General features: G+C 42.9%; 2 protein-coding genes across 2 annotated transcripts; both read right to left on the bottom strand.

The window, feature by feature from the left end:
- Positions 1 to 779: 779 nt before the first annotated feature.
- LOC104855074 (mitochondrial ornithine transporter 2) lies at positions 780 to 7,886 on the bottom strand. Its single transcript, XM_010613851.2, has 2 exons — positions 7,819 to 7,886; positions 780 to 2,264 (listed from the first exon to the last, which is right to left on the bottom strand). The coding sequence occupies exon 2, from the start codon at positions 2,063 to 2,065 to the stop codon at positions 1,160 to 1,162; it is 906 nt and encodes a 301-aa protein (XP_010612153.1). The 5' UTR covers positions 2,066 to 2,264; positions 7,819 to 7,886; the 3' UTR covers positions 780 to 1,159.
- Positions 7,887 to 15,105: 7,219 nt separating this feature from the next.
- Positions 15,106 to 17,447, bottom strand: Taf7 (TATA-box binding protein associated factor 7). The gene has a single exon (XM_010613852.2). It carries the CDS (start codon positions 16,597 to 16,599, stop codon positions 15,550 to 15,552), a length of 1,050 nt encoding a protein of 349 aa, XP_010612154.1. The 5' UTR covers positions 16,600 to 17,447; the 3' UTR covers positions 15,106 to 15,549.
- Between the last annotated feature and the right edge of the window lie 597 nt (positions 17,448 to 18,044).

Here is an 18,044-nt window from a genome sequence, read left to right as displayed (position 1 = left end):
GGATCACCCTTGATTTTAATCTCTGTGGAATGAAAGCACTAAAATTTCTGCCAAGAGTACTATCATTCTGCTACCAAAACAGGGATCAAAATCTTCTTTTAGCTTTGACACTCCCTGTTCCCTAGAAGAATTTCTGATTGCTAGAAGCTCAGAGAACAGTAAGTGACCCAAAGTGAATTAATAGCCCCTAAATGAACTATGGAACACTCTGAAATCCTACTGAAGCCAAGATACAGAGATCAGAAGCTGAGAACTATTTCCATCTACATGAGTCTTCATCAAAGTATAGCAACACCGGGCTGGGAATTTAGCTCAGTGGTTCTGCTGAAAATAAAAGCATAGCAACACAAACCAGCTCTTCCTCAATCTAAAACTTGGCTCTGTAGAAGAAGGAAAGTTGGTGTAAGTGAAGTCCATGCTGCTTCCCAAAGGCCTAACGCTCCAGGCCACTCCTAAAAATATTATCACAGTGCAAAATATAATCCCATTTTGAAAATTAATGGCACAACTCTAAGAATAAAGTGGAAAAGTCAAGGTGCTTACTTTGTAACTTTACTCAAGGACATGTAAACCTCACCACTATGCAGCTACTTTACCCTAAAAAAATCTACATATTTCAGTTCTCAAGCACCACATAAAGACGTTTTTAAAAACCCAAAAACATAGCCTAGTGTGGTGTACATGTTGAGCAGATATTGTAAAACAGACCCTACATCTTGAGGTGTAGGCATTTGCACCAATCTTCATGAAACATGATCAACTCTGGATTTTTTGGGTGATATTTAAGACTAAATAGGGAACCAACTTGCATTTTATTCACAATACATAACCATCGAAGCTGCAGTCTACATACAGATTTATGAAAAAGACCCGAGAGAATTATATTTAACCCTTCAGATTAGGAACCTAGAGCCACAGGGCTCACCCTGTATATAACCCACAAAGGGCAAGAGCGACATTTCTATTTCAGTGTGGTTATAAGGACAAATTAAGTGACACAAACTAAAGATCCTTCCATACAGTATGAGGTTTAGAATAGAAGACCAAACCAAAGTTCCTACACAGTCAAAAATAATTTCATATTGGTCTTGCATTCCATTAGCCCTAAGGACAACTTAGTTCTCAAACTCAGGTACACGCACGCAGGTTCACCAGCATTTCAGTGTGCTTCTAACTTGCTCATCATCATCTTCCTGCTGTATTCATAGGCCAGAAATAGTGCGGCATTGGAGGGGATGGCTCGAATAAGAGTAGCTTTCAGTCCAGAATACAAGGTTAGTACTCCTTCATTTCTCACAACACTTAAAAGAGTCCCAATAAATCCTGCCTGTTTTCCATGCATGGAAAGAACTTGAATTCTGGATTTAATACAATCCACTGGGAATATGACAAACCAGAGGCAGATTCCAGCAACTCCGCCACTTAACATCAAAGGGACAGGACCTAGTTCATCCTTTGATCTTCCAGATGCAAAAAACGTTCGGCTCAGTTCATAGCCACCGAAATAGAAGAAATAGCCTGGTATCTCCTGAATTAGAGTGGTCGACAGTCCATGGTAGAAGCCTAAGGGGCCATCCTTGATAAGGATATTTTTCACAACACACCAGATTGTTTTATGGCTTTTTGCTATCTTTCCCGAAATCTTCATTTCATGCATAGTCTGCAGCCGGCACTTGACAAGCTCAGTGGGGCAAAGGGCCAGGGCAGCAAACCCAGAGGCCAAGGACCCTGCGGCCGCAGTCTGCAGGTCACTCAGCTCTGTCTGCGTGTCCAGGCCAGCCACTCTCCTGACAAACTGCTGGCAGAAGCCGTAGCACATGAATAGGACAGAGCTCTGACTAACGTAGGCCATTAGCGCCGGGCCAGTTCCCTTGTAGAAGCCGCGGAAGCCCACCTGGCTGTAGGTCTTCAGGAAGCAGTCGGTGAGGCTCCTGTACAGGCTGGGGAACGTCTGCATCTTCACTTTGATTGTGTCGAAGGGCTGGCCTGTCAGTACACACGCGGCGCCCCCGGCAGCCCCCGCTGCGAGGTCGATGGCGGCTTGGATGGAGGGGCTGGACTTCATGTTGGCCCACCTGTCTCTCCGAGCGCTTGGGCAACCCCCTCTCACCGCCGGGGGACTTCCCGGAACGCCAGGCTCGGCGCCAGGCTCGGCCGGCCACCGTCGTTTTCCTCGCTCGAGAGTAACCCCCAGCACTGCACGCGCCTGTCCTGGCTTCCGAGCGCCGCCCCCCCCATGAAGCAGGAATGAAGACTATGATGAACTGTAACATTGCCCCAAAGCAGTTCGTGGGAGGGAAGGAGAAGGGAAAGCAAGAAGAATTTAGATGTGTATGCACACGTACCAACTCCCCACGATAGATGTAATTATGTGTAGCAAATATGTACCAATAAAAATTCCAAACCCACAAAAACAGAAAAGAACCAAGCAGTCTTGCCCTTGGTGTTGTCATTCACCCGGGGTAGGCGGCGGTGCGTCCCGGGGGTTAGGAGTGTAGCTCAGTGGTAGAGATATGCTTGCATGCTTAGCTGGTGAAGCTCGGTGTTTGATCCCCAATGCCAAAAAAAAAAAAGCTTCGTTGTTCTAATTTCTTACTACTTAAAGCAGAAGATGCTCTCAGTGGATTCAAAGTGGCAATCTACAGAACCATTTAAAATACAAAAGATGAACTCTCTGGGGCTGGCCAACTCGATGGGTGCTTTTATAAGAAAACCCTTAACAAACTGCTCCTTCCTGCAGCTCTCCCGAGGCCGGTGGAGTGGGGGCCTGAGCCTTGTTGCACTACTTTGGAGGTAAGAATAAAATCTGTGGGCAAAAGGTTGTTACACCAAGCCAGCGAGAGAACACCAAATACTGGGACACAGATAAAACTGAAAGAAGTTTATACACACGTGAGGACTCCACTCTCTAAGAGAAGGGAAGCTCTGTTACAGGATTGTGCGTAGGTTTTACAGGGTTTTTCAAACAAAGAAGTTCAAACATAGGTCAGGGCTTTCACACAGCTGCAAGGGGGTAAAACTTCAAACACATTCATTTATTATACTTATCTTATAGGGGAAGTGTTTTATGATCACCTTTAAATCTGTTCCTGGGCAGGCGTGTTAATCAAGCTTGCAATTAGCACAGGAAGGTTTTTGCAGGTTGAGCAGTTTTCCCCGATGTTTGATAAGGGGAGGGGGAAGCAAATCTTCGGGGTCATTACTGGCCAACTTGGAGTCAGTTTAGCTCAGTCAGGTCTCACATTCCCCACTGGTTTTAGTTAGAATCAAATTCTTGATTCAATTTCATCACACTCTTAAGAGAGGGGTTCATACATTTGGTCTAACAGCATCATTTTTACATTATTAACTTGTTCAAACACATAGTTTGTGATTTGACGCAGCATAGACGGCCCCATCATGATAATTAACATGAGAACTATCAGTGGTCCTACGATTGTAGAAAGGAAAGTTGTTAACCAAGGGGACCAGTTAAACAGGGACTGACACCAATTTTCTCTTTGATCTCTTATCCAGTATTTAGTTTTAACATTTTCTCTTACCTTTGAAAGGGTGTCCCTGATAATTCCAGATTCATTGGCGTAGAAACAGCAAGTTTCACCCAGGGCTGTACACAACCCCCCTTGTTTTAAGAACAGCAAGTTGAGGCCCCGCCTGTTTTGGAGAACCATTTTGGCCACGGAATCAACTTGTTTTTCCAGTTTGGATATGGAGGTTTCTAGATATCCTAAGACTTTGGCCACTTGATGCTAAGGGCCTTGAGCTGAGTATGTTGGGGAACCAAGGACGTAGTTCCCAGAGCTGTTGATCCTGCAATTCCTAAGCTTACCAAGATGGGCACCAAAACAGGGGCTGCTCTTTTGAATCTAGGTTTTTCTTTTGTCAGGGCAAAATGTTCACACCCCTCGGGGCCATTATAATACAGGACTTCTGGTATCACAAAGACAGTTATACATAACAAGGGACCTTTATCGAATGCTGCCTTAGGTGTACATTGAGTTAATCCTTCTGTACAGGCAAACCAGGCATCTTCTGGGGCATGATAGTGTAAGGCTCCTGGGGTACAATGGTTAGTAATGGTACTGTTGCATACGTCTTTGTTAGGAGAGCAAGACAGATCAAAACCTGTACTTTCCAGGAAGGTCCCTTGTCCTTGGATGTCTCCTAATGTAAGTCTGGGCCTGTTCCAGTTACAAACATAAGATTGTGCTGTCTCAGGTTGGTTTATGAGCCCAATGCCCACATAATAAGGAGGCTGTGGGTCAAGGTTTAGCCAAAAATCCTTGGCTTCTTCGGGGGCTGTCTGATTTAATAATCTATGTACTTGAGTTAGCATTTCTAAAAATGGTGTAGTGGAAGGGGATTTTTTTATGGGGGTGGTAAGTGTCAGAAGACTGAGGGTAGGTGTAAAAATCTCTGTGTGGCAGAGCTTTTCCGTAGCTTTTTGTTGGGGTCTTGTTGTTGGCCAAAGTCTTAGGATATCTAGAAACCACCAGATGGGTAAAACCCAATCTTTAATAGGGCCAACTGGGATCAGGGCATGGCGTTTGAATTTTTGAATGGTGAACTTGGTTCCAGGATCCCATTCTGGCACATATAACCTAATTCCCCAAGTTTTTCCTGATCCCCATAATGACCCTATATGGTCATTAGGCTGTACAGTGATAGGTGTCATCTGTAGCCAGACATCACTGTCCTTCCAAGGGGCTATGGTTTTACAACCCCATTTGGAGCAATGGTAATCTCTGGGGCTGAGCTCACAGAGTCATCCAGTGCTGGACACACATAATATTGTGTGGGGGTTGGGTTGGAATAACCAGCACAGTCTCCAAAATCAAGGCTTCCTAACATTGAAGCCCCAGTCATCCCAGGGCTTCGTCTCATATAGTGGGAAACAGGCTGTTTTTTACCTTTTAAACTGCATAAGCTTATTTTGAATGTAATCTCTGAATTGTCTGGCCCCTTTATATATTTATCAAGAACTTTTCCAGTGGAGATTAATCTAAGCTCCCATATTTCTACCTGAGGAGCGTAAGGATTACTACCAGATGTTATCTGCAGGTTATTACACAAAATATATAGTATAACACATTGTTGTATCAATCCGTTATGTGCTTTAGTCTTATCTTTTTGTCTCCTGGACGGCTGATGACCTTCCATCTTGTCTCAGTCTGGTCCTCAGGTGCGGTTTTGGCGTGGCTGTGGTGGACCCACAGAGTGATGCCAGCTACCTTTAGAGCAGTGGGAGTCATCAGAACAATAGGGTAGGGCCCCTTCCAGTGAAGTTCGAGTGTTTTAGAGGAGTGGCACCTGACCAGCACAAGATCTCCAGACTGGAATTTGTGGTCTGTCCAGTTTCTTTCATCTGGGGCTTGGGCCTTCTGGATCTGGCTCTGAATTTCCTGTTGTAAATCCTGAAGAGCTTGTAAGGGTTTAATCAGTCTGATTTTTACATTCAGCAACAGTTTCTAGTTTTACCTTAGGCAACAATGCAGGTGGTCTCCCATACATAATTTCATAAGGTGTCAGCTTTTTAACATAGGGTACACACCTGACTCTTAACAGATCTAGTGGGAGAAGATCTGGCCAGCCACCACCTGCTTCAAAAATAAACTTAGTCAAAGTATCTTTCAATGTATGGTTCATCCTTTCAACTTGCCCTGAACTTTGTGGCTGATAGGCACAATGTAGTTCCCAGTCAATGTTTAGTGCTTTAGCCACTAATTAAGAAACCTTGGCTGTGAAGGCCAAGCCACTGTCGGACCCCAGGAATTGTGGGAGGCCAAATCGGGGAATAAACTCCTGTAGTAGCTTTTTACTTACAATTTGAGCTGTTTCTCCTTTGGTAGGAAATGTTTCAACTCATCCAGAATAAATATCAACCCAGACCAACAGACACCCGTATCCGCGGCTTGGTCTTAGCTCAGTAAAGTCCAGTTCCCAGTATTCCCCTGGATGTTCTCCCCGATGACAGACACCTTCTCCTGAATTGGTGCTGGCATATACTCGAGCACAAGCCTGACACCTGGAACATATATCTTGAACCATTGAGGCTACTTAAAAATTTAGAACTCACCAATTTGTTCTGTTTCTTTTCTCCCAGGTGGTTCAGCTGGTGTGTTTGTTGAATCAGTTTTCTTCCCAGTGCTTGTGGTAAACACACCCGGCCATCAGGGTATGTCCACCATCCGTTGTCTTGTTTAGTGGACCTAGGTGTTTGTTTTGATTTTCTCCATCTTGGGAGTACTCCAGTTTTGCGGGCAACTCCGAGAATACCTTTAATGGCAGGGCCAGGCTACTGCTCCCCACTGGTTTTTGGCCACTTGTTTTGCTGCCTGGTCGCTCCTTTCATTTCCAATGGCCTCATCCAAGTCCAACTTTTGATGTCCTTAGCGGTGCATAACCGCCACTGCTTTAGAGGTTTCCAGATGGCCTCTAGCAGAGCCAATATCTCCTGTTTATTTTTTATGTCCTTCCCCCCTGATGTGAGTAGCCCTCTCTGTGTATATATTTTTCCATGAATATGGATGGTTGCAAACGCATACCGGCTATCAGTGTATATGTTGGCAGTCTTTCCTTTAGTCAGGCGCGGGGCCTGGGTGAGAGCTATCAGTTCAGCCTTTTGAGCAGACCTCCCATGGCTCAGAGGCTGGGCCCATCTGATTGTTCCCTCCTTATCTACCACTGCTGCTCCTGCATACCCTACTCCTTGTTCCATGAAGCTACTACCATCTGTGAAGAAAGTTTCTTCTATATCTGGCAGGGGAAGGTCTCGGAGGTCTGGTCTAGCAGCAGTTATCTCCTTTAATATTTCCCCTCAGTCATGTAGGGGAGTGGACGGGTCCAGGACAGGCAGCGGGGTGGCAGGGTTTAGGGACGTGGCATCTGTGAACCTAATTCTAGGATGCTTATTCAAAAGAGCCTGGTATTGGGTTAGTCTCACATTTGACAGCCAATGTTCTGGTTCTCCCCGGAGCATGGACAGCACCGCACATGGTGCGGTGATTGTGAGTCCTTGTCCCATACTTAGTTTGTCTGCTTCTTTCAACAACACAGCCATTGCAGCAAGGGCCCTGAGGCAAGATGGCCATCCAGTCTTGATGGGATCATGTCTTTTGGACAGATAGGCCACAGGACAGTTTCATGGTCCAAGATGTTGTGTTAGCATGCCTTTTGCTACTCCTTTGTCTTCCGCTACAAACAAGCAGAAGGGCTTTCCACCATCAAGGAGTGCCAATGCTGGGGTACTCAAAAGGGCCTGTTTTAAGGCCTCAAACGCCTTTTGTTCAGCCTCAGTTCAAATCAATGGAGTATTTCCTCCTTCAATTGCAGTATACAAGGGTTTAGCTATCTCTGCAAAACCTAGAATCCACAATCTGCCATATCCTGCTGCCCCCAGAAATTCCCATACCTGTTTTTTCATGTTCGGGGTGGGGATATGTAGAATAGCCTTTTTGCGCCTCATAGATAGCCGTCTCCTGCCTTCGCTAATTTCATATCCTAAGTAGGTCACCTTTAGTGGTGCATATCTGGGCCTTTTTGGCTGATACATAATACCCCATTTGTTCTAACAGCCTTAACAAGTCTCTGGTGGCCTGTAAGCAAATGGCTTAATTTTCTTCAGCAACAAGGTCATCTACATATTGTAGTAATGACACCTCAGGATGTGCCTACTGCAATGGAGCTAAGTCTCTGTTTAGGGCTTCATCAAATAAGGTAGGGGCATTTTAAACCCCTGTGGCAGTCGGATCCACGTAAGCTGACCTGAGTATCCCCCCTCTGGATCAGTCCACTCAAAGGCAACAAAGGCCAGCTTACCTCGGCCAACAGGAGGCTAAAGAACACATCTTTCAAATCCAACTTGGTGTAGACTTGTTGAGGGGGCAGGAGGCTCAGCAAAGTATATGGGTTGGGGATTGTGGAGTGCACAGTCTCCGCTTGCCTGTTTACCTCACAAAGGTCTTGAACTGGTTGATAGTCATTGGTCCAGGTTTCAGAACTGTCAGAAACAGCGTGTTCTATGCTGACTGACAGGTCCTTAGGATCCCAGTGGCAAGGAGCCTGTTTCTGTGTTCTCTGATTTTGATCCTTGCCTCCAGTTTGATGGGGTACTGGTGCACTGAAATAGGCTGAGCAGAAGAAGTTAGTGTAACCACAATTGGAGGGTGATGTTTGGCCAGGCCTGGGGGGTTGGTTTTTGCCCATATTTGTGGAAATTCCTGTTGAAGTTCTTTGATTATAGGTTGAGGGGTGGGCTAAGACTCAGCCATCAGCAGATATTCTTCAGACAGTGGGCATGTAACCATAATTTTATTCGTCTAGCAGGAACCCCCAATTTTTTTTTTTTTGTCTCACTATGTAGTTGAGATTGACCTGGAACTCACTCTGTAGCCCATGCTGGTCTTGAACTCACAGTGATCCTCCTGCCTCAGCCTCCCGAGTGCTGGGAGTACAGGCGTGCACCACCATGCCTGGCCAGCAACCCCCAATTTTAAATCAGCCTGTTCTTCTGAAAAAGTAATGGTTGCCCCCAGTATTCTCAGTAAATCTCTTCCTAGCAAGAGATGTGGTCATTCAGGAATTACCAGAAAGGAATGAGTCATTTGTTGATGTTCCAAGTCCACAGTCCTTGCCGTAGTCCATCTATATAATTTTAAATTTCGTCCTGTTGCCCCCTGAACTAGAGCCTCTTGTTTGGTCATTTTTCCTAATGGCTCGGTCAAAACCGAATGAGCTGCACTGGTATCCATCAGAAAGCTCATCTGTATGCCCTGACTTTTAATTTTACTATGGGCTCAAGGGGACTCTGACTTCCCTGTTCCATGTCTTCTAGGGTGAGGACCTCACTCCTTTTAGGTTTAGCCTGCTCCTCTTCCCGTTGTTTTTTTAAGGGGCACTCATTTTTCCAATGTCCAATCTCCTTGCAATAGGCACATTGGTCTTTTTCCATGTTGGGTCTTTGATTTTTGTTAGTTCCCTTGACTTCAGTCTCTGTCTTTCAACTCTTTTGTCAGCCTCATAACTCTGCAGCACCGTGATGGTCACTTTTCCTCACTTTCTGGCAATCACCTCTTCAGGGGAATCTCTATTATCATATACTTTTTGCACTACACCCAGGAGCTCAGATCTATTTTTTCCTTTGAACCCTTCTAACTTCTGTAACTTCTTTCTAATATCTGGGCCAACTGTGATACAAAAGCCAAATTTACAGCAGCTGCATTTTCCGCAGCACCAGGGTTTATAGGAGTATGAAACCACTCCAGGAAGGCTGCGGAGGACTCCGTCCTATCTTGTTTTACTTCGCTTACCTTACTCAAATTGGTTGGCTTTCTAGCTGCCTGCCGGAGTCCTCCCAAAAGATGCTGGCAGTAGTTAGCCAGGTCTCTCCTACCTGCCTCCATGTTTGGGTCCCAGTCTGTTCGCACACTTGGGACTTCTCCTTCTGCATGCTGTAGGTACCCCTGACAAATGGGATAAGGAGTCACCTGAGGTGCTGCCAGACTCTGCCTCTGGACCCTCTGCCTCCAGGGGTCCATCTATCAGAGACACCCTTGGGTCCCTTGTCTCCTCCCCATACGCATGCGGTCAGGCCAAATTTATGACCCCCCGCCCACCAGTCAAGTTTCCTCAACAGTTCTTCCTCTTAAACAGGTTGAACCGGGTAGTGGATTTGCTTATGTCCCCTTCATAACTAGTGATCTGTACAATTGGAGAAATCAGGTTGCACCCTTTTCTGAGAAACCCCAGGCTTTGAATCAGCTGTTAGAGCCTGTCTTCCATACCCACCAGCCCTTGTGGGACGACTGCCAGCACCTTCTTCAGACCCTCTTCACCACTGAGGAGAGGGACTGTATCTACCAGGACTCGGCCATAGCCCTGGGAAACGCCTCCGACTTGGCCACCACCCCCCTGTTGTCAGGGGTACCTACACCATGCAGATAGACACCTCATGTGTCTAGCTACACACCTTTACACCTTTCCTGGAGTCTTCCTGCAAAAAATGTGAACTGCTTCTCATAGAGTCTATATAAAGTGAACTTGTTTCTCCTAAGTAACCCCTTGCAGACATTTAGCATGTAGCTTCCTGAGCTCAGAATACCTTTAACATTTCTCCATCTACTGTACTTCGGCTGACTGAAAAGGGGTTGATATGTTTCATTCACTGTTACCTTATCTCATATATCTTTGTCTTTGGGGTTAGCATCTTTTAATAACCCTCTTAGTTATTTTAGCAAGAGATTTGTGAGATGGGTAGAGGATTTAGCTCAGCAGCACAGGACCTGCCTGGCAAACATGAGGTCCTGAGTTTAATTAGCATGACAAAAAAATAAAATAAAATAAAAACAGAGAGAGATATGTGAGAATAATCTGCCATTTTAAATTGGGAAGTTTTAAGATATTTAATTTTTTTTCCTCATATTTGAGGATTCTTTTCTGTTTTAAAAAAATAGAAGTGGAAAGGGGGATGCATATTTTAATGATATTGTGGAAGGCCTATCAAGTTATCTAAATGGGCATTTAGTGTTTAAATGCCCATGGTTAAATGTTAATTATATCTGGAACACTTTATTTTTTAAAGAAGTGCAAAATAATAATTAACCGCTTCTGTGTTATATTTGTTTAGATATTTTTGAAATTATCAAGTATGTCAGGAATTCATTTAATACTTTCCTTGCAGCTGATTTCAAAAGTTTTATATTGTGTGAGAGTAAATAAATATATCTGAGGGTGATCAATCCTTGACTACCTAGAAAGCGGGGTGGCAAAGGCTAAAGAAAAACATAAGACACTTGCATAATTTCAAAGTACGTGGGAGGGAGTCAGAGTGGGCAAAGACTTAGACACCCCAAGCTAAGCACTATGTATTGGATGCACACAATAATTGAGGGAGTAATGGGTGACTGAGAGGGCAGTAGTAATTCTATGTTGATGAGGATCTCAGGTTGCCAAGGATCTTAGGTGGCTGAGGATTTTTGGATGATGAGGACAGTAAAGAGAGTATTCTTACAAGGGTAGGTAGGACAAGATAGCAGGCTAATGAAGAATTTGTCCTTCCCCCAGGTGAAATCTTTCTCTTCTTTATTACATGGTTCTCAAAGAATCAGGATGTCTTCAGATGATGTAAACTTGCCCTCGAGCATCACAGTATCATGGGACCATTAAGGCCTCAACTTGTGACCAGAGGCAAAATGGAGTTACGTTTTGACATGCCCCAGTTACTCAGGCAAAGTGACTTTGGGCCTTAGATAGCTGTAGTCATACTTTAATTTTGAAATTATTTTCCCCAAAAATTATGTAGAATAGTTCCTGACATAAATACACCTACATTTTAAAGATTAAAACAAGTAATCTCATTTTTGGTTGAACATTTATTTAATCTATGAAAAATGTATCACATTTAAGTACTTATTGAGGACTGACTATATTCAAGGTATTAGATTAGGCTCTATATAACTACAGTGAATACTAAATAGTAGCAGAAATTAAATTTTTTTTGCAAATGATATGTTACATAAAAATCATCTAGTATAAATCAGATATCTTCCTTTGAAGCTTCCTGAAGAAATAAAGTCTAAAAATAAACTGAGGGACAAATGAAATGGACAATTATATTTTTTTCAGTGACTTAGAAACAGTTCACTAAAAATAGTTCACCCACCAGGGGTATGCCTTAAAACAAAAGGAGCCCATTACTGTATCTGTAACAAATGTAAGAAAGTCCAAGATAAGCTGGAGTCCAGTGACATGTCAATACTCTGCATTACCACCCCATTATAGAGACAGCCTAAACATACAATTAGAGTCAGTTACTGTAAAGGTGTTAATTTCATTGGTGTTCAAAAATATTTTACATCTTTTAACTTCCATATAAATTTATGAGTTAAGTGCTACATTGGTATTTTATCTGCTTTTGTTGTATGAGAACCTATCTGCTCTCTGTGCACTGGATCCTTGGAGACAGCCAGTCTCTAATTCCAAATGAATACTTCACTCTCATTATTTCATTTTCATTTTTGGCTTAAAATAATAGCAATAACTAAATTTGTTCTATGAATTTAGCTCTTCATCTGTCAAGGAGAAAAGACAAATCTAAATTTACCCTTTGGTTTTTTTTGTTTTGTTTTGTTTTGTTTTGTTTGAGACAGGGTCTCACTATGTAGTTGAGACTGACCTGGAACTCACTATGTAGCCCAGGCTGGTCTCGAACTCACAGCGATCCTCCTGCCTCAGCCTCCCGAGTGCTGGGATTACAGGCGTGTGCTACCACACCTGGCCTAACCTTTGGTTCTTGTACAAGGAAAAACTATGAAGATTTTGTTCATATCCTAAGCAAGGAGAAAACCAGGATCTTTAAAAATAAATATTACGTTAGCCATGAAATGGGAGTCAAGATATAAGTTTTAGCAGAAAAAGAAATGGAAGCAGAGGTGCTAGAGAAATTTCAAAATTTTTCTGCAAGGGCTGAGTTGTTGGGAACCCTGCTGTGGAGTTATTCTGCTGAGTATTCTAAGACCTTGAGTGCACCTGCAATAAGGTTTTGTTTGTTTTGTTTTGTGTTTGTTTTTTTGTTTTTCATGAAAAGCAACCAAGAACTTCAGAACAGCACTCTCAGGACATTGTCTCATAAGGCAGAATACATTTCATCTGAAGGTTACAGAATGGGCTCATCTTAATGGACCTCTGGGGACCTGTAGACTTAGGGTGAGGCACCTACAGCATTATGTATCTCACCAGTTTATTCGAGTGAAATGAGGAAGCCAGACTTCCTGGTGTTCTTCACAAGGACACTTCATGAGAACCAGCCCATTACAGCATCTTTAGAGAATGGCCTTACCAGTTCCCTCCTTGCTTTGGTAATTTTTTTCCTGCCTCACACCCTGTTCTACTCCTTCCTTCTTATGTTCCAGAAAACAAAAGCCTGAGTCAGAGACCAATTAAATTAGGAAGTCACTGTCATTTGTTAAGTAGTAAAATGGCTTAGCCAGGTGTGGTGGCACATTGCTGTAATCCCAGCACTTGGGAGGCTGAGGCAGGAGGATCACTGTGAGTTCAAGAACAGCCTGGACTACACAGTGAGCCCCAGGTCAGTCTTACTACATAACTGAGACCCTGTCTCAAAAACAAACAAACACAAAAAAAAAGTAAAATGGCTTGAAATAAAACAGTGGCAGTGGTATGAAATGCTTCTTTTTAAAAGTAGACTACAGGGCTGCAGGTTTAGCTTAGTGGCACTGCTGCCTGCCTCACAAGGCAAGGTCCTGAGTTCAATCTCTGGTGGTACCAAAAAAAAAAAAAGCAGAATCCATACTGAAGGGAAAAAAGAAGTCAAAGTTAATACGCTGGAGCCTGAGAGATGGAGATTGCCTTGAGTTCAAGGCAGCATGCACTACATAATGAGACCGTTTCAAAACAGAAAACAAAAAGCTACAGTTCAAATACACTTCTACATGTGGGCTGTGTGATAGTGGCTTTTATTTTCACTAACACACTGGAGAAAGAGCATGTTTTCAGGGAAGAGAAGACGCAATTCATTTTGATCATGAAGAGCTGCAATGCCTAAGTAATACTTTTTAAGTGTCTGTTCTCCAGGATACAGTTGAACATGAAGCTCAGATGAAATCAGGGTTAGAAGGACGTGAGAATCAGTATAAATAACTGAACCAAAAGTAATGAGGTCAGTAGGCTATCTCGCTTATCCAACATTTTTCCTTTCTATTTGTGGAACTGAATTATCACTGATATTAACAAATTGACAAATAATCCACTGTAAAGCTAGATGTGGTAGCAACTTTCCCAATGTCCCTTTTGTTAATGTAGCAAAATACCAAAATATACTAAAAGCACAATTTTTTTGTCACCCATGATCCTAAAATGTTAAAAAAAACCAAACAAACTATTAATGAAAAATTAAAAAAAAAAGTCTGGAGCTGAAAACTCCAGTTCTGTACTGAAGTCTTAAGAAACATTACCAGCTAGCTGGGCGTGGTGGCACAAGCCTATAATCTCAGCACTCAGGGAGACTGAGGCAGGAGGATCACTGTGAGTTCAAAACCAGCCTGGGCTACACAGTGAATCCCAGGTCAGTCTCAACTACATAGTGAGACCCTGTCTCAAAAATTCAAAACAAAAAAAGATACATAACCAGCTAGGGATTTAGCTCAGTGGTTCCACTGTCTGCCTTGCAAACACAAGATCCCAGTTCAATTCCCAGTATCAAAAAAGAAAAAAAAAAACAAAACCAAAAAGATACATGATCAGACATGAAAAAATTATCCTGGTGGTCTGCAAATAGTTGTATCTTTTTTTTTTTTTTTTTTTTTTTTTTTTTTTTTTTTTGGGAGCAGGGATCAAACTTGGGTCCTTGCACTTGCAAGGCAGGCAGCAAAACCAAAGCTAAATCCCCAGCCCTTGACTGTATAATTCTTGAAACACTTCACTGCTTCCTGTCAGATACAAAATTAAAATGAGGTTTATGTTTACTTCATGAGGGCATTTTGAAACCATATTTTTTAATTTAGAGATGAGTTGCAGCAACTCTATCACTGAGTTTTTTCAAAATTAGCTTTCAAACATGAGGCATTATCTTTAAAGAATGGAAAGTCTAACAAAATCTGAAACATCAAACCATGGTACTATCTTCTTTTAAGGGCATTTATGAAGTAACAGATAACAACACCTCAGTTACTAGAATATTAATAACTAAAGGAATTAAACTGAAAATAATTTAAAATATCAATCCAAATCCATGGATTGGTCAATTGGACTACATTTGATAGCTATTCATTTCCAAAATTTCATGGAGATAAACTTATTTTTTTTAGAAAGGCACAAACAGACCTTGGTCTACAAATTAGAATAGTTTAGGAAAGCTCTGTACCTAATGTTTGCAACTTCCAAATGGATATGGACTAGAACTATGTATAATGACACTTTCCAATTTCTTTGCCCCTGCAGTTTTCCTTTTTCTGAAATCCCAACAGAACTCCTTCACATGCTAAACAGAATCACATTTTCCAGTCATTAAACTCTACCCAGAACCCATCCCAATGCCCAGCATCTAGTAAAGAATAAGACACATTAAAAGGTCAAAAGTTATTGCTTTTATTGTTAGAAATAACTTGCATGTCTACATATAGAAAATTACTTTGAGTAGCTAAGAAAATAACTATTGTATGAGAAAAAAAAACAAACAAAAAAACTAGCTTAACTAAGTCCAAACTAATGTATTCTTATTGTCAGATAGTAAAACAGGGCACCAACAGCAGCCTCTGGAAAACAAAAATAGCAAAGTCCTGCAGTGAAGTTGCAAGACTAAACTGTTCATCTCACGTTACAACTTTCCTATAACAATCTTTCTGCCAATACAATCCTACTTCCTAAAGAATGAACATAGAGGAAACATTGCAAAATGGTTCAGAAAAACTGAAATAATTCAACTTCTAGCATTAGAGGGAAAAGGAAAATAGTAGGTCTTAATATCCAGTCCAAGGGATATAACCAAGACTTTTGTAATGCTGACAAGCCTGCCAACTGAAAGTGTCAATGTCCTTACTTCTCGAGAAGTGAATCTAGCTCTTCTTGTAAGGAGCTGAGTTGCTCCTTTTCTCGGTCTTCCTTTTGTTTGAGTTCATCCAGCACAGCTTGAAATCTGTTCTTGAGAGCCAGGTTTTCCACTTTCATGATGAGATCCTCCTGTCGCTTTGCCCGGTCCTGGGTCTCCTGGAGCTTGCCTTTCATGTTATCAATCTGTTTCTGAATTCCCATAACCAGTTGGTTGGTTCCTTCATTTTCTTGGTGCTGTTCATCTGATTCATTCAGCTTGTCCTGTAGCTGTCTCTCCAAATCTTCCTCAGTATCAATAATGTTTATATCTTCTTCATCTTGATGCTGTGTCTCATCTTCATCTTCACTGCTGCTGCTGAGATCATTGAATATCTCTCGAAGCTCATCATGTTCTAACGAGTCATGGCCCTGCCTGTGGCCAGACATACCTGGAGACGAGATATCAAGGCCTTGATTTTCTGCCTCTTTTGTTTCATCTTCAGCAATTATTTCCCAACGAGTACTGACAGCTTCAGCATCTGTACTGAGCAATCGCTTAACTTCTTTTTCCACATCTGGGGACTCAATATACTTCTTCTTTGCTGTCTTCCGGAACCTTCTCTTTCTCACATTTTTTAGAGGCAGAGTAATTCCATGGTTCCAAACAAACTTTTTCTCTTTGTCTTTATCTTTTTTCTTGCTTGCTTTCGGATCAGTAGTGGCAACTGGTTCCTCCACAGGAGGATAGAGATCACCATCCACTGTGGATACAAGCATCTGACAGATATCAGCTGTCTTGTAAAAGGTCTTTTTGTCAATGGTTTTCAAGCTTTCCATGACACAAGGCAAATCTACCAGTTTTGCAGCCAATGGGACCCTGTCCACTCTGACAATTCCATGACGCCCATCAGGGTGTAACTCAATTGTCAGCCTGTCCTTCAGGTTGACATGGCCAGACTGTACTGCCCTTCTCACAGTAGAAGCATATTCTGGGGGTAAACGTAAGATAAACTGGCTCTCTAGTTCATGAGGAGCATCATCTTTGCTTTTACTCATCTTTACTTGTTGCTGATTCACTTCTCCAATAAGCACTTGTTACACTAAAAAGTTCCAGCTACAACAGCTAAAAAGTCCAGTGTGATATAAATTCAAATCTCTAATAAAGAATTCTAAGCAGAACACAAGCCAGCTAAACACTTATCTTGTCTTAATTTTTTATCAGGCACCAAGTTTTTCCCGTATATATGCTATAAAGAAACAGCAGCAGTCCTTATTAACACACTGGCTTATTCACAAAGTTCATCAGCCTATTCGCTGCAATGCCAACTTCCAGCCTCTAGATGCCGCTGCCGGACAACGCAGGCCGAACGAATGAGCCACCAGGAAAGCAAATGGCGGCTCCCGCAGATTTTCAGCAGAAAAAGCCGACACCCAGCGAACAAGCCCAATCCGTAAACTCTCTCGAAAAGAGTTTTTTAAAAAGGGGTGCGGTAAGCCCTCGTAGGTTTGGGTACTTACAATCCACGGACGATTATAAATTCAGTCTCTCTGCCCTACAGCGAAGCAGAAAAGTCGGTCGAAGCAAAGCGGCCGGGAGCAGGAAGGCGGTCAGAAGAGCGGTCGGGAGCAGCAAAGCGTCCGGGAGCAGGAGGGCGGTCCGGAGGGCGACCCGGGAGCCGAAGAGCTACCCGGAGCTCGGCCGGGAGCCGAGCGTCTCTTATTCGATTTCTTTCTTCGTCCTGCTGCTTGATCCCTTGCTCATTACCAGTGCAGGAACATAGGACGAGCAGTGCGAAATCTCGCTGAGAACCGCAGCTCAGAACCAGAATCTGGAAACAAAGCAGTTCTGCGCGCAGTGGTCAGGAGACACAGACACCCAGCGGAGGGGCAGGCGCTACGTCACGGCGCGGGGCGTAAGGGGAGGGGCGGGGCGGGGCGGAAAGACGGCCGTGAGTGACAGCGCGGCTCAGAAGGAAGTGCTTGCTGCAGCAGTGCGCGCAGGCGCAATGACGCAATTACGCTGCGCGGTCTTCTATTTTCGCGAGAACTTGTCTTTCCTGGAAGGAAATAATAATGTTTTGAGAGCCATTAGTTTTGAAAGAGATTACGGTTTAAAAAAAGCTGTAGGTTTCGCCCCTGGTTAAGCAAGGACTATTACAGTCGCTGTGGAGGCGAGTATCTTCTAGGCTTCTGGGTAATTAGATAAGGGCGTCCTATCAGAAAGTGTCTGCGTTTAGAAACATTTCGGATGTTCCATAGGGTATATCTAATCTGGTGCTGCTACAAGATTTGTAACCTCAGATTGCATTTTAAAATACCCCAGATATACTGCCTCCTACCTTATTATGTTTTGTTAATTATGAAAATACCCAAAGGGGATCCAAACTTCTAGACTCCGTGCCAGTAATTTGTAAATTACTTTGGTTTTTTTTTTTTTTTCACTTCATCGTCACTATTTTGCTGTTTTCTGCTTGTCACTTTTTTTTTTTTTTTTTTTTTTG

Source organism: Fukomys damarensis, unplaced genomic scaffold (assembly GCF_012274545.1).
Source record: "Fukomys damarensis isolate Sample0158 unplaced genomic scaffold, DMR_v1.0_HiC HiC_scaffold_3, whole genome shotgun sequence".
Lineage (NCBI taxonomy): Eukaryota > Metazoa > Chordata > Mammalia > Rodentia > Bathyergidae > Fukomys > Fukomys damarensis.
The sequence above is the reverse complement of the archived record's forward strand: the minus strand, read 5'-3'. Positions and strand labels throughout refer to the sequence as shown.